At 38.7% G+C, this 15,355-nt stretch overlaps 1 protein-coding gene across 3 annotated transcripts in view; it reads right to left on the bottom strand.

Annotated features, from left to right (window-relative positions):
* Nucleotides 1–15,355, bottom strand: part of LPGAT1 (lysophosphatidylglycerol acyltransferase 1) — a 95,158-nt gene that overhangs the window by 66,210 nt on the left and 13,593 nt on the right. Inside the window, exon 3 of one of the 3 annotated variants that reach the window (XM_050780958.1) lies at nt 10,648–10,788. The exons of the other annotated variants lie outside the window; for them this stretch is intronic. Within the exon in view, the coding sequence (XP_050636915.1) occupies nt 10,648–10,788 (141 nt within the window). The remainder of the gene's footprint in view (nt 1–10,647; nt 10,789–15,355) is intronic. 3 annotated transcript variants of the gene reach the window in all.

Raw genomic sequence — 15,355 nt, 5'->3', positions numbered from 1 at the left:
ATCATGCAATATACTCATGTAGCAAACCTGCACATGTACCCTCTGAATCAAAAATCTAACAAATAAAATTTTTTAAAATAAGAAAGTCTCATAATCATATGAATTTATGCAGAAAAAGCATTCAATAAATTTCAGTATCCAATAATAATAAAAACTCTCAGCAAACTAGGATTAAAAAAAATTTTCTCAGTGTGATAAAGTATTACACACAAAAACTACAACAAACATAGTATTTAGTAGTATTTAGAATGTTTCTCCCTAAGATTAAAAACAAGGCAGAGATGTCCACTCTCATCGCTCTTACTTAATATTGTACCAGAAGTCCTAGCTAGCTTAATAAGAAGAAACAAAAAATTGGAAAGGAAGAGATAAAATTCTTATTCACAAATGACAATACTGCCTATGTAGAATATCCTAAATGATTTACAAAAAGTTCCTATTCCTAATAAGTGAGTTTAGCAAAGTTGCAGGATACAAGACTGACATGACTATCAATCATATTTACACGAGAAAAGAACAAGAGGAAATTGAAATTTTTTACAAATACTATTTACAAAAGCTCCTCTCCAACACATGAACAAGATCTATATAGTCAAAACTACCAAACACTGAGAAAGAAATCAAAAAGGCCCAAAATGAAGAGACATACTATGGTTGTGGATTAAAAGACTCAACATAGCAAAAATGTCTATTTACCCACAACTTGATCTACAAATAAAACTCAAATCTAGTCAAAACCACATTTAAAATGTTTGCACATAAGTGGTTATTAAAATTTATATAGAAAAGTCAGCAAACTAGACTAGCTAAAATAACTTTGAAAAAAAATAAAGTTGGAAGAATCGCACTACCCATTTTTAAAACTTACCATAAAACTATAATAATTAAGATGGTGTGGTATTGGTGAAGGGACAGACACATAAATCAACAGAACAGAAAAGAGGGTCCTGAAATAGACTATGTAAGTATGGTCAAATGATCTTTGACAAAGATGTAAAGTCACCTGAATGGAAAAAGAATAGTCTTTTCAACAAATAATGTTGCAAAAAAAAATGTGAACCTTGACCCAAACCTCACACCTTATACAATCATTAATTCAAAATGGATCACAGAGATGTACATAAAATGCAGAACTATAAAACTCCTAGAAGAAAACACAGGAGAAAATATCCATAACCTGGGTTTGGGCAAAGTACTCTCAGACATGACATGAAAAACACAATCCATAGAAGAAAATAACATCAATGAATTGGGGAGTCTCTCTCAACCTATTCTGGCTTGGGGGCTGCCCAATTTTTTTTTAAAAAGTCAATAAATTAGACTTTATCAAAATGTAAACATTTTAATGAGGAAAAGACACTGTTAAGAGAATAAAATGAGAGAAAATAATATGCAATCACATATCCAACAAAGGGTTTATATCCTGAGTATATAAAAAACTCTCAGCCGGGCGCAGTGGCTCACACCTATAATCCCAGCACTTTGGGAGGCTGAGGTTGGTGTATCACCTGAGGTCGTGAGTTCGAGACCAGCCTAACCAACATGGAGAAACCCGGTCTCTACTAAAAATATAAAATTAGCTGGGCACATGCCTGTAATCCCAGCTACTCGGGAGGCTGAGGCAGGAGAATCATTTGAACCCAGGCGGGGGTACGGAAATTGCAGCAAGCCGAGATCATGCCACTGCACTCCAGTCTGGGCAACAAGGGTGAAACTCCATCTCAAACAAAAAAATAAAAAACAACTCTCAAAACTCAGCATTAAGATAACAAACCACCCAATTAAAAAAATTAAGAAAAGACTTGGACACTTCACCAAAGAGGACACACAGATGGCAAATAACTATATGAAAAGATGTTCAACATCATTAGCCACTAGGGAAATGAAAATTAAAAACACGACAAGCTACCTTCATACATTTACTAAAATGAGTAAAATTTTAAAATATTGGCAATATCAAGAGCTAGTGAGGGTAGAGAACAACTGGAACATTGCTGACAGAATGCAAGATGGTACAGCCACTCCAGAAAAGAGTTTGGCAGCTTCTCATGAAGTTAAACATACATTTACAATGTGACTCAGAAAACCTGCTTCTGGATATTTACCCTGGAGCAGGACTCAGCAAACTTTTTCTGTGATGGGCCAAATAGTAAATATCTTTTTTCCTCCAGATCAAAGTAATAATGGGAGACATTACTAAATGGACTGCACTCCTTTTGTTTCGTGTTTATTTGCTTCCATTTACTATCTAACAACCTCTCCCCCAAAGTAGCCTGGTTCAAATTAATTGTGTTGGCAGGGCGCGGTGGCTCACGCCTGTAATCCCAGCACTTTGAGAGGCTGAGAGGGGCAGATAACGTGGTCAGGAGATTGAGACCATCCTGGCTAACATGGTGAAACCCCGTCACTACTAAAAAAAAAAAAAAAAAAAAAAAAAAAATTAGCTGGGTGTGGTGGCAGGCGCCTATAGTCCCAGCTACTCAGGAGGCTGAGGCAGGAGAATGGCATGAACCTGGTAGGCACAGCTTGCAGTGAGCCGAGACCACGTCACTACACTCCAGCTTGGGCAACAGTGCGAGACTCCGTCTCAAAAAAAAATAAAAATAATTGTGTTAAACCACTCACAGTTGAGGTAGCTAAGACTTTACATCTTAAGTTTCTTTCTATAGTATGTCCCAATAACAGCACTTCCACCTGTACAAAATCCCCAACTTGCTCAAAGGTTTCTTGTCTCATCCTTTTAAATAGCTCCTTTCATTTATGCATAAGTTGAGCAATAGGACACTACACTAAATTCAGATATTCAAATGTAAATCAAAGGTCCTTTAATTTTATAACATTGGGAAAACTTAAACTAAGTAATGAAATTTAGCAGTATTTGCCTCAGATTCCTGATATGGTTTGGCTGTGTCCCTGCCCAAATCTCATCTTGAATTATAGTTCCCATAATTTCCACGTGTCGTGGAAAGGATCTGGTGGGAGGTAACTGAATCATGAGTGGCGGTCTTTCCCACACTGTTCTCATGATAGTGAATAAGTCTCACGAGATCTGATGGTTTTATAAAGAGGAGTTCCCTTACACAAGCTCTCTCTTGCCTGCCACCACGTAAGATATGACTTTGCACCTCATCCGCTTTCCACCATGATTGTGAGGCCTCCCCAGTCATGTGGAACTGTGAGTCATTCAAACCTCTTTCCTTTATAAATTAGCCAGTCTTGGGTATGTCTTTATTAGCAGTGTAAGAACAGACTAATACAATTCCTAAAATGAGCAAATGGAAAAAAGGAAATTCTAACATCTCCTAAAGGTAAAGGATTACACCAAATTGCCAGGAATACGTGTACAACATGGATACCTCTCTGTTTTGCTAACGCAGCTCTAAAAAGCTTTAGAACTGAACTATTATATATAGTAAGGGTTTTGATCTTAAAGAAATTTAGAGCCGGAAAGGAATTTTGAGATATTTTAAGTCAAGCAGAAGAAACATAACTCTGTGGTTCCTCCCTGTCTGACTGAATTAGTTGCAAAGAAAAACACAGATGGTAAATATAATTAATTTACACCACCTCCTGTTCACTATCCCCCAAAGCACTTATTGATACGTTCATTCATTCAACTGGTTTTATTTTCTTCAGAGAGACACAGGGTTCTACCACTGCAGAAGATATAAAAGTATACTAGAATTCTATCATGAAGTCATTAATGCAATTCAAGAGAAAGTAGAACATGAGGGAAGATAGAGGGTGGAAGGAAAAAAGAAAAATTAAAACAGATAAACATTTTAAATAGTATACACAATTTGCCTGTCTTTCCAGTCAACAGATGTATGCCCTGGAGTATGGATAGACCGGAATCTTGAATATGCTGTTCCCTGTCATATTCAGCTCTCATGCCCATCATCATGCCAGCATCTCATATGCCCATCATCACGCCAGCATCTCACTTAGCTGTGTGATTTTTGTTTTTTAAAGTTATGTTTCCTTCCATATAAAACTTAAGTCAACTTTTTAATTGATCTAATACAATCCCCGTCTTCAAGAAGTTTGCTCACTTATTGGGAATAAAAAACAAACTGTGAAATAATACAATACACATGAAAATATGTACCACAGAAGCTAGGAAAAGAAGTCATTTTGAGCTGAAATATGAAGGGAAGAGATACCAAAGACAGGGAGAACATGCCTGGGTAGTAAACTTCTGGGGGAGATAGCTGGCACTGAGAACAAGAAGAAATAAGATTATATCTATAAATACAAATTCAGGTTATAGGATTACTTTTAAAAGTCAGATACCAGACTTTAGGCCAGGGAATACAAAATTCCTGTTTTATCACCACACAGGTGACAATAGAGGGAAGTAGGCTTCCTATATGACAACAGGGAGCAGTGGGACTGTGTTTAAATAAAGAGAACATTCACCACCCAAAGTGGGGAGACACTATTTAGCTCCAGTCTCTTGCTGATATTTGGAAACATAGACCCAGGCTACCATATCCTCCAATTCTTTAAAAGTATTGGAAAGTCAAGAGTTTTTATGAAAGTTAAAGAAAGACGACATTGACAATGAAGGAAGGTTTATGAGCAAGCAGGGAGGAATGAAATCCAAACAAAAGGACTGGGTCTTGATAGGAGGGACATTCTACACTGCAGCAGAAAGCATAAAGAGAGGGAGCACCCAAAAGATAAGACAGGCTTGGGTCAGGTTATTAGAGCATCAGAATCCTTAATGTTATGTTATAAACAACAGAAAAGCCAGTAGGTAAAAGGAACTGATAACATATGGGTCAGAGGAAAGGAATGAAGAGCTGTTGGGAATGATGGAGGCTAGTTTGCTAAATGTGGATTTTTTTTAAAGATGGGAGTATCTTGGCTGAGCACAGTGGCTCACGCCTGTAATCCAGCACTTAGGGAGGCCAAGGTGGGTGGACCCCTTGAGGCCAGGAGTTCAAAACCAGCCTGGCCAACATGATGAAACTCTGTCTCTACAAAAAATACAAAAATTAGCCAGGCATGGTGGTGCGTACCTGTAGTCTCAGCTACTCAGGAGGCTGAGGCACGAGAATTGCTTGAACCTGGGAGGTGGAGGTTGCAGTGTGCTGAGATCCCGCCACTGCACTCCAGTCTGGGCGACAGAGTGAGACTCTGCCTAAAAAACAAAAAAGATGAGAGTATCTTCATATCCTGCAGGATAAGAGCAAAGATAGAAGGAGACAGTACTAGTGAGATGAAGCAGCAAGATGGGATATTAACTCTGCGGAAGAGACTATCTATAGATAAATGATGGTATGAATAAATTACAAGAGGGAGACAAGAAAAAAGAGGAAGTCTCCAGAGCACAGTTCCAAGCCACCAGCTAAACCCATGGCAAAGAGGTAATGAGAGGAGTTAAAAACTGACCTAGGAAAGAGAACTGCTCAGAAAGTTATCACAAATGTAGATATCCTAAGTAGAACTGAGCTACACAAAGTTGGGGATGCCCCTTAAAAGAACAGAAAGCAGAATGTAAGAATTCACAACAGCCAACCAAATATCTAAGAGGTTTTAAGCAATGAAATTCATAGTTGGGGTTAATGTATCCTCTGGTTTGAGGTTTGGCCACATTCCCAAATCTTGAAATCTAAAAAAGGAAAAGAATAAAGTATTAAGAATATTCTAAAATGAGAAACCAATTAATTGTATTTATACTACATAGTAGCAAAATTTTTCTATTTGGAGGGGCTTTCAATCTATATTTTCTCAATTTCTACAACAGCTCTAAAAGACATACCACCCAGATATTAGTGTTATTTAAAGCTAAGGATCAGAGAAGATACTTGTGCAAAGTAATACTGTAAGTAAGCACTGTACATGTGACTAGAACCCAGTGAAAACAAAACATAGGTGGCCCCTGTCTAATGAGATTACTAACCATTTAACTAAAAGTGAAGTGTGCTGTGTTTTCATGGTATAATGAAAACACACGGGCTTTAGACGAGACCTTCACTCAAAGACTAGCTTGGCTCTTGCCAGCTCTATCACTCACATTGTGCACGTAACCTAACTTCCACAGACCTTTATTTGCTCACTGATACCACCTTTCCTCGACAGGATTGTTTTCAATATTAAATAACAAACCACGTGTAAGCACTTGTCAAACGGCCTGGCACAGCAGATACTCAATCAAGGTGTTTCTTCTCACTAGAAGCATTACTGGTTATCTGTGTTGGCACAGAAGTTAGTCTCCCTACTGCAGAATGAAGTAAAAAGGCTTAGGGAGGGCTTTCTTTTTAACAAGAAGCTTATCAAAGGATAAACAGTTCCTAAGGGAATCAGAGAAATTAACCTAAACAGCAAACCATACATGGAAAAATCTAAAGTTACAAGAAAAAAACATCATTTTGAAAATGGTATTAATGGGATGATGAATGTAAGCATATGACACAGAGACAGGAAAGAATAAAGAGATTAACTAGAACACACTATAGGTGTAAGGTTCTCACTGAGCAAGGAGCCCAAACCTAGAGTCCATAGGATCCATAAACGGACTTCAGAGTTGTGACTCCTTGAAACTGTAAAACTGTGACCATGTGCAAAGGTTCTATGGAAAGCTGAAAAATGTACCCCTCCACAACCCCAAAGATATCTATGTCAAATCCTTGGAACCTGTGAATGTTACTTTATATGATAAAAAATGTGATTAAGTTAAGAATATTGAGAGGAAGTGCTTATCCTGGATTATCCAGATGGACCTTAAATCCAATGACAAGAGTCCTTCTGTAAGAGATACATGGAGACGAAGGGGCGGCAATGTGACCCTGGAGACCGAGGCTGAGTGATGCAGCCACAAGCCCAGGAACGCAGCCCAGATGTTGGAAGAGGTGAGGGATCTCCCTTAGAACCTCTCGGGGGGATCTCGGCCCTGCAGATACCTTGATTTGAATGTCGGGCCTCCAGAACAGTCAGAGAATAAGTTTATGTTGCTTTAAGCACTCCTGTAGTAATTTGTTTTGGTAGTCACAGGAAACTAACACAGGTGCACCCTTCTAGAGGGAGGGGCTATTTACTTTTGTCAGATTCTGAAAGAGGTTCTAATAAACCTCCAAAGGTAAAAGAACTACCACTGTAGAAAGTAAGCAAAACTGTCTATAAACAAAATAACTAAAAAATTTTTAAACCAGCAAAACAAGTAGTTACTTGGATAAGGTCTCATAGTTAATAAATGCTGAAGTAAGAATTTATCCTCTGACATATAACTAACTCAATATTCATTTCATTATCTCTCAGGGTTCAACTCTACGAATGCACTAAAAGGAAGTGATTCCCAAACAATTCAATAATTTGTTAAAAATGTAAGTTCCCAGGCTCCACCCCTGATGTACTGATTCAGATTCCCCAGGGTAGAGGAATATATATATTTATGCTTATAAATATGTATATTTTCTTAAAGTTCCTCCAACAATTCAGATATTAAACAGATAGAAACTATAACTATGGGCTGGGCGCGGTGGCTCACGCCTATAATCCCAGCACTTTGGGAGGCCGAGGTGGGCAGATCACGAGATCAGGAGATCGAGACCATCCTGGCTAACACAGTGAAACCCCGTCTCTACTAAAACACAAAAAATTAGCTGGGCGTGGTGGTGGGCGCCTGTAGTCCCAGCTATTCAGGAGGCTGAGGCAGGAGAATGGTGTGAACCCGGGAGGCAGAGGTTGCAGTGAGCCGAGATCGTGCCACTGCACTCCAGCCTGGCAACAGAGCAAGACTTCATCTCAAAAAAAAAAAAAAAAAAAAAAAAAAAACCTATGACTACGAAGCAGGGGTCCTCAAACTTTTTCTATAAAGGATCAGACAGCAAAATTTTCAGAAATGCAGGCCAAGAGGCAAATGAGGGTATTATGTAGGTACTTATAAAACAAATTTGTTTTCTAACAAATTTCTATGAGAATTTTATTGACAAAATTCAAAATAAAAAATTAATAATAATTGAATATAATTTATATAATACAGTTCTACTAATGACAAGAATGGAATTATTTCTCAGGAAGAACATTTTGCTTAACTGGAGTTCAAAGTTAGTGTTCTCTTAGCATCAGGTTGATTGCAAAGGTTCACCTGTAAAAGCTTCTTAGCTGGAAGGGAGTTATGAAACAGGCAGTGAGCTGGATTTGGCCCAAGGGCTGTAGCTTGCCAACCTCTGCAGTAGGGTACAAGGAAGAAGAAAGAACCACAACCCCTGCCCTTAAGTAATTTACGAGTCTGTTAAAGAGACAGGAAAAGAAAAGATAATAGTCAAGAACATGAAGGAAAACTCAATGTTGTAGAGCAATGATCCTAACCTTGTCAAGTATGAACATTCTTTTTTAAGGTCAAAAAATGTGTCCAGCCTTAATAAATCAGTTCTTTTAGAACTGAGTGAAAATATCCATAATAAAAGTAACAACAAAGTTTAAAAGCTTTTAAAGGATTTCTTATTAATCAAAACAGCAGCCACATACATTTGAAAAACATTAGCACATATTTACAAGACACATTATTTATTCATCCACAGATGGCACTTAATATGCGTATGGATTCCTGACCCCCTGAGATAACTCTGAAGCACTGCAGGAAATCTCAGCCCAATAGTTAGGAACCACAATTACAGAGTTGATGCCAAAGAGGGTCAGAGGGAGGAAAAGAGTGGAAACTGGAGCAGTGTGGAAGCGTGTCATGGGGTTAGATAGGCAGGTAGAAATTTTCAAAGAAACGAAAGAATAGATTTTGGGGAGAGGAAGAATGAAACTGAGAAAATGCAGAGGGGTTGCAAGAGAGCATCCTTACTAAAGAGCTTGGAACAGGACCAGATCCATGGGGGCTCTGGACCACTCAGCCTGATTCTGCCAACAGAGTCAACATTTAAACGCTTTCCATGTATGGAGTGCTGATATGCATTCGTTCATTCAATCCTCACCAAGAAGAGTTTCCTAATACACTACCTGTGTAAGTAAATGATCCTGGTTTCATCAGGTACAACCCTAAGTGGGTCAGGACCTAGACTTTTCCACCTTAAAAACCAAAAAATGTATGGCCGGGCGCGGTGGCTCAAGCCTGTAATCCCAGCACTTTGGGAGGCCGAGACGGGCGGATCACGAGGTCAGGAGATCGAGACCATCCTGGCTAACGCAGTGAAACCCCGTCTCTACTAAAAAATACAAAAAAATAGCCGGGCGAGGTGGCGGGCGCCTGTAGTCCCAGCTACTCGGGAGGCTGAGGCAGGAGAATGGCGTAAACCCGGGAGGCGGAGCTTGCAGTGAGCTGAGATCCGGCCACTACACTCCAGCCCCGGCGACAGCGCGAGACTCCCTCTCAAAAAAAAAAAAAAAAAAAAAAAAAGTCTTCCCTTGACCCTATATCACCCCCTCCAGTATCACCCTATATTCTTTCACAGCCAAACTTCTGGAAAGTCATACATTCTTGTTTCCATTTTGTCCCCTCCCATTCATCATTCATCTCCAACCCATTCCAGTCTAGTTACATTTCTACCACCTCAATGAAGCTGCTCTTGCTAAATACAATAAAAGATATGTCAGCTCTCATCTTGGAAAATGTAAATAAATGCTCAGCTGCATTCAGCAGGTCCCTGCCTTGAAACACTGTGGACTTCTGTGACCCCACACTCTTAAGGCCAGCATTCCTTCTGCTGCTTCTCTTCCCATCTTCCTCTCTTAACCTCCAAATGGTGGCATTCCCTCACAAGTTAATCCTGGGCCTCTAATCACTTCATACTGAGATATCTCTAGGTGATCACAGCTTTAAACACCATGGATAATTTGCCAATTTCTCTTTCTAGCTCAAGTTTCCCTTACAAGTTCCAGACTGCACATCCATGTCAATTTCATAGCTTCACTTGGATGTTTTTCATCTACCCTATGCTAAATTTTTAAACTTTTAAAAAATTTCCTCTCAATGTTACTTCCTCTCTGAGCTTCCCCATCCACCCAGCAGCTCACACCAGAAATCTCAGGGGCGTCCCGGTCACCTCTCTCTCTACCTCATCCTCCAGGTCTAATCTCTAAGCAAGTCCTGCCAATTTTCCCTCCTATAAAACTCTCCAATCAGTTCACTTTCCATCTCCACTGCCATCATCACTAGACAACCAACTATCACCCTCACCTGAAAAGGTGAGAATCTTCCACAGGGTCTCCTGGCCACACACATTGGCTTCTCTTGAGTTCATTTCTACAAAGCTGCAGAGTAGAATTACAAATAAGAATCTGATTTCATCATTCCCTTACTTAAAACTCTTTGATGGTTTCCTCTCAAGATAAATTTCAAAATCCTTAATATGCACTACAAGGCTTTAAAGGATTTGGCCTCACCAGCTTCCCTCAAACACTAAGCTCCTCTCCCCCTTACTCCCTCCCTGCTGCAGTCACTGGCCTTCCCTTTGTTCCTCAAACATGACAAATTCTTTTCTGCCTTTGTGCATGCTGTCCCTCCTCCTAGCTTCACCTGGCCAACTCCTACTGATTCCTCAGGTCTCAATTTCAATGTCCCTTTCTCAAGGGCACCCCTCCCCGGTACCACTAGTCTCAAGATGAAGTCCTCTGTCTCATCCTCTCCTAGCCCTTTCCACACGTGATTCCATGGTTATGACGTGACTCCTGTTGTCTGTCTCCCACACTAACCTGTAAACTTCTTAAGAACAGGAACTATGTTGTTTTGTTTGCCACTGTACTCCCAGCCACCAGCACAATATCTGACACAGAGAAGGCACTCAAATGTTTGCATTAGAATAGGTGACTGAATTAATAAATTGCTTTGAAGCACTGCAAAATTTACAAACATAAAATCTAATTAGTTAATATTTTATTTAGACTATGGCCTAAATTATTTTTATTGATTGATTAAAGCAAGAATTTGACTGAGCTACACTACTAGCTAGGCCTGAGTAGCCTCAGATATATTTCTAAGACTACCTCATATGTTAGTTTTTATTCATTTACACATGCCTTTTCCCAAAAGGCTAACATAATTCTTTTCCTAGGCATTAATATAACAATGATCATACTAATAATAATGAAATTATCATTTATAGAGTACCAAACACCATGTTTCACTTTATATTCAAGTTTCATAACCTCCATTTTTACAGATGATGAAAATGAAGCTCAGAGAAATTAGGCAACTAGCTCAAAGATACAACTAGCAAGTGGTAGAAACAGGATCCAACCTCATATTAGCTCAAAAATCAATGTTTTTTTCCCAACACATCATGCAACCTCTAATATCATACTTATTTTGCAATATCTATTATTTGTTGAAAATACATCTATATACAAGTATCTGAGGCTTAACACAGCTTAGAATGATTATTTACACTTTACAATAGCTGCTCAATTCAGAGTCTCATATACAAAAACAAGTTCTATCCCAACTGTATAAAATAGCCTGCAACAATTATTCCAAATGACATTCTTGTTCCTTATCCTTGTAACCTATACTTATAAATTTAGCCTCCAATTAATTTTCTTCCCTTCAAGGACCTCAATTAACTTTAATAAATGGAACCATCATATTAGGGGGAAATGTATATATTGATCTCTGTTTTTCAAAAAACTTGTCACAAATGCATTTTGAACATGCAGTTCATAACAAACTCAACTATTCATAAAACCATCCATTGTCAGGTGTGGTGGCTCACACCTGTAATCCCAGCACTTTGGGAGGCAGAGGCAGGCGGATCACCTAAGGTCCAGAGTTCGAGACCAGCCTGACCAACATGTTGAAACGCCACCTCTACTAAAAATACAAAATTAGCCAGGCGTGGTGGTGCACGCCTGTAATACCAGCTACTCGGGAAGCTGAGGCACAAAAGAATCACTTGAACCTGGGAGGCAGAGGTTGCAGTGAGTCAAGATCGTGCCATCGCACTCCAGCCTGAGCAACAAGAGCAAAACTTCATCTCAAAAAAAAAAAAAAAAAATCCATCAAAAACAACCAGAATAAAAACTATGCCAAAAGTCCTTTTGGTAGGAATTAATCTACATCACACTCCCAACCCAGTATTTATAAATCAATAACTTTGCTAACTGGTAGTAGGTAGTCGATAAAAATTTGATTAGTCACACAATAAACACAATTCTACAACGGATGTCCAGCTTTTTAAAGAGAGTAAACAGCAACTATTGCTATTCCTAACAATGAAACACATAACTAGTAAATATTTCCTCAACATGGAGATAAGGGTCATTTAACCCAATTATGTATATTAATTCTTGAAAAACATTGTTCTAACTCAGTAAACACTTTTAAATCCAAAACTGTTTTAAATTAGTATTTCTATGTCATGAACTAGCCTCATTATTAAAATCATAATACATAATAAAAAGGACAAGGATTTTTCTTTTCAAAGACAGGGTCTTGCTCTCCTGCCCAGGCTACAGTGGGCAGTGGTAAGATCACAGTTCACTGCAACCTCAAACTCCTGGGTTCAAGTGATCCTTTCACCTCAGCTTCCCAAGTAGCTAGGACTACAGGTGCAGACTACCACACCTGGCTAATTTTTAAATTTTTTGTAGAGACAGGTCTTGCTATGTTGCCTAGACTGGTCTCAAACTCCTAGCCTCAGCTTCCCAAAATGCTGGGATTACAGGTTTGAGCCACTGTGCCTGGCCAGAATTATGAATTTAAAAGAAATTAAAATACAACAAAATTATTTAACACTCAAAATTTACTACAAAGCTACACTAACTAATCAAGATAGTGTGGTACTGGCACAAGGACAGACATACAGAACAATGGAATAGAATTGAGTCCAGAAGTAAAGCCATACCTCTACGGTCAATTGATTTTTAACAAGGGTACCAAGATCACTCAATGTGGAAAATCATTTTCAACAGATTATTCTAGGACAACCGGATATCTACACGTAAAAGAATGAAGTTTGGACCTTTACCCCACACTACATGGAAAATTTAGTCCAAAATAGATCAAAGATTTAAATACAAAAGCTAAACTCAGCCGGGTGCAGTGGCTCACAACTGTAATCCCAGCACTCTGGGAGGCTGTGGTGGGTGGATCACTTGAGGCTAGGCGTTTGAGGCCAACATGGTGAAACCCCGTTTCTACTAAAAATACAAAAATTAGCCAGGCGTGGTGGTGGGCGCCTGTAATCCCAGCTACTTGGGAGGCTGACGCAAGAGAATCGCTCCAGCCTGGACAACTGAGCAAGACTCCACCTCAAAAAACAACAACAACAACAACAACAACAACAACATTAAACACTCAACAGAAAGCATAGATATAAATCTTCATGACCTTGGATTAAGCCATGGTTTCTTAGACAGAACACTAAAAGCATAAGTAACCAATGAAAAATAGATAGGGTCTAGTATACAGAATACAGAAAGAATTCTTATAACTCAACAATAAAAAGAAAAATAACCCAACTTAAAAATGGACATAGGAATTGAATAGACATTTCTCCAAAGAAGACATACAAATGGCCAATAAACACATGAAAAGATTATTATAGTCATTAGAGAAATGCAAATCTAAACCACAGTGAAATACCACTTCACACCCACTTAGGATGGCTAGTATAAAAAGAAAAAAAAACAAAACAGAAAATAACAAGTGTTAGTGAGGATGTGGAGAAATTACAACTCTCCTACATCGCTGGTGGGAATGTGCAATAGTGCAGCTGCTATGGAAAACAGTCTGGCAGCTCCTCAAAAGTTAAACACAGAATTACCATATGACCCAGCAATTTAACTCCTAGTCCAAAAGAACTGAGAACATACATTCACACAAAAACTTCTACATGAATGTTCATAGTCACATTATTCATAGTAACCAAAAAGCAGAAACAACCCAATGTTCAGCTGATGAATATATAAATAAAATGTGTGTCTATCCACACAATGGAATATTACTCAGCCACACAAAGGAATAAAGTGCTGACACATAATACAGATGAATATTAAAAACATAATGCTAAGTTAAAAAAGCCAGACACAAAAGACACATATTGTATATAATTCTCTTTATATGAAATGTCCAGAATAGGCAAAAGCATAGAGACAGAACATAGATTAGTGGTGGACAGGAACTAAAGGTAGGAGAGAACGTGAAGTGACAACTAATGCGTTTGAGGTTTCTTTTGACGGTGATGAAATGTTGTGGAATTAGATAATGGTAATGGATGCTTAACTGTATGGATATACTCAAAGCCACTAAATTATATACTTTAAAATGATTAATTTATGGTAGGTGAATTATATCCCAATTAAAAACTACATATGTACATATGTGTGTAACACTAAAGCTGTACTGAACATAGTTTTGTCTTTTTATGATTCAGAAACATCTTGATGTATTTAAATTTATAATTTTTTTCCCTTAGTGTCAAATAATACAAATTTCTAATTAAAAGCACATGCAAAATGTGCATTAGATACTTGATTCATAGCGGTTCTTCTCTTTTCTTTCTTTTTTTTTTTTTTTAGAGCGATATGATATCACTCTGTCCCCGAGGCTGGAGTGCAATGGCACAATCACAGCTCATTGCAACCTTGAACTCCTGGGCTCAGGCAATCCTTCTGCTTCAGCCTCCCAAGTAGCTAGGACTACAGGCGTGTACCACCATGCCCACCTAATTTTTTAATTTTTTGTAGAGATGGGATCTTGCTATTTTGCCCAGGCTGGTCTGGAACTCCTGGCTTCAAGCTATCTTCCTGCCTCAGCCTCCCAAAGTATTGGGATTACAGGTATAAGCCACTGCATTCAGCCTCATATGTTTTCTTAATGTTTAATGAAGAAAAAAAGTTTGGGGAAAGTTTCTTTGTACTAAAATTTGATGAATCTATTAAACCTTAAGAAAAAGTATAACCAATAGTCACAAGCCACATGTGGGTATTGACTGCTTGAAATGTAGCTAATGTGACTAGGATACTGAAATTTAGATTTTATGTATTTTAATTCATTTAAATTTTTTTTTTTTTTTGAGACAGAGTCTCACTCTATTGTCCAGGCGCTGGAGTGCAGTGGCGCAATCTTGAGTCACTGAAACCTCTGCCTCCCGGGTTCAATCCATTCTCCTGCCTCAGCCTCCCAAGTAGCTGGGACTACAGGCACGTGCCACTACCCCCAGCTAAGTTTTTGTATATTTAGTAGAGATGGGTTTCACTGTGTTAGCCAGGATGGTCTTGATCTCCTGACCTTGTGATCCACCCTCTCAGCCTCCCAAAGTGTTTCGATTACAGGCGTGAGCCACCACGCCCGGCCTTAAATTTAAATATAGAGAGTCATATATGGATAGAACTGGGAAACTGAATCTAATTCCAGGCATTTGAAAGGCAAGGCCTGGCTGGGTGTGGTGGCTCACGCCTGTAA

Source organism: Macaca thibetana, chromosome 1 (genome assembly GCF_024542745.1).
Source record: "Macaca thibetana thibetana isolate TM-01 chromosome 1, ASM2454274v1, whole genome shotgun sequence".
NCBI lineage: Eukaryota > Metazoa > Chordata > Mammalia > Primates > Cercopithecidae > Macaca > Macaca thibetana.
The sequence above is the reverse complement of the archived record's forward strand: the minus strand, read 5'-3'. Positions and strand labels throughout refer to the sequence as shown.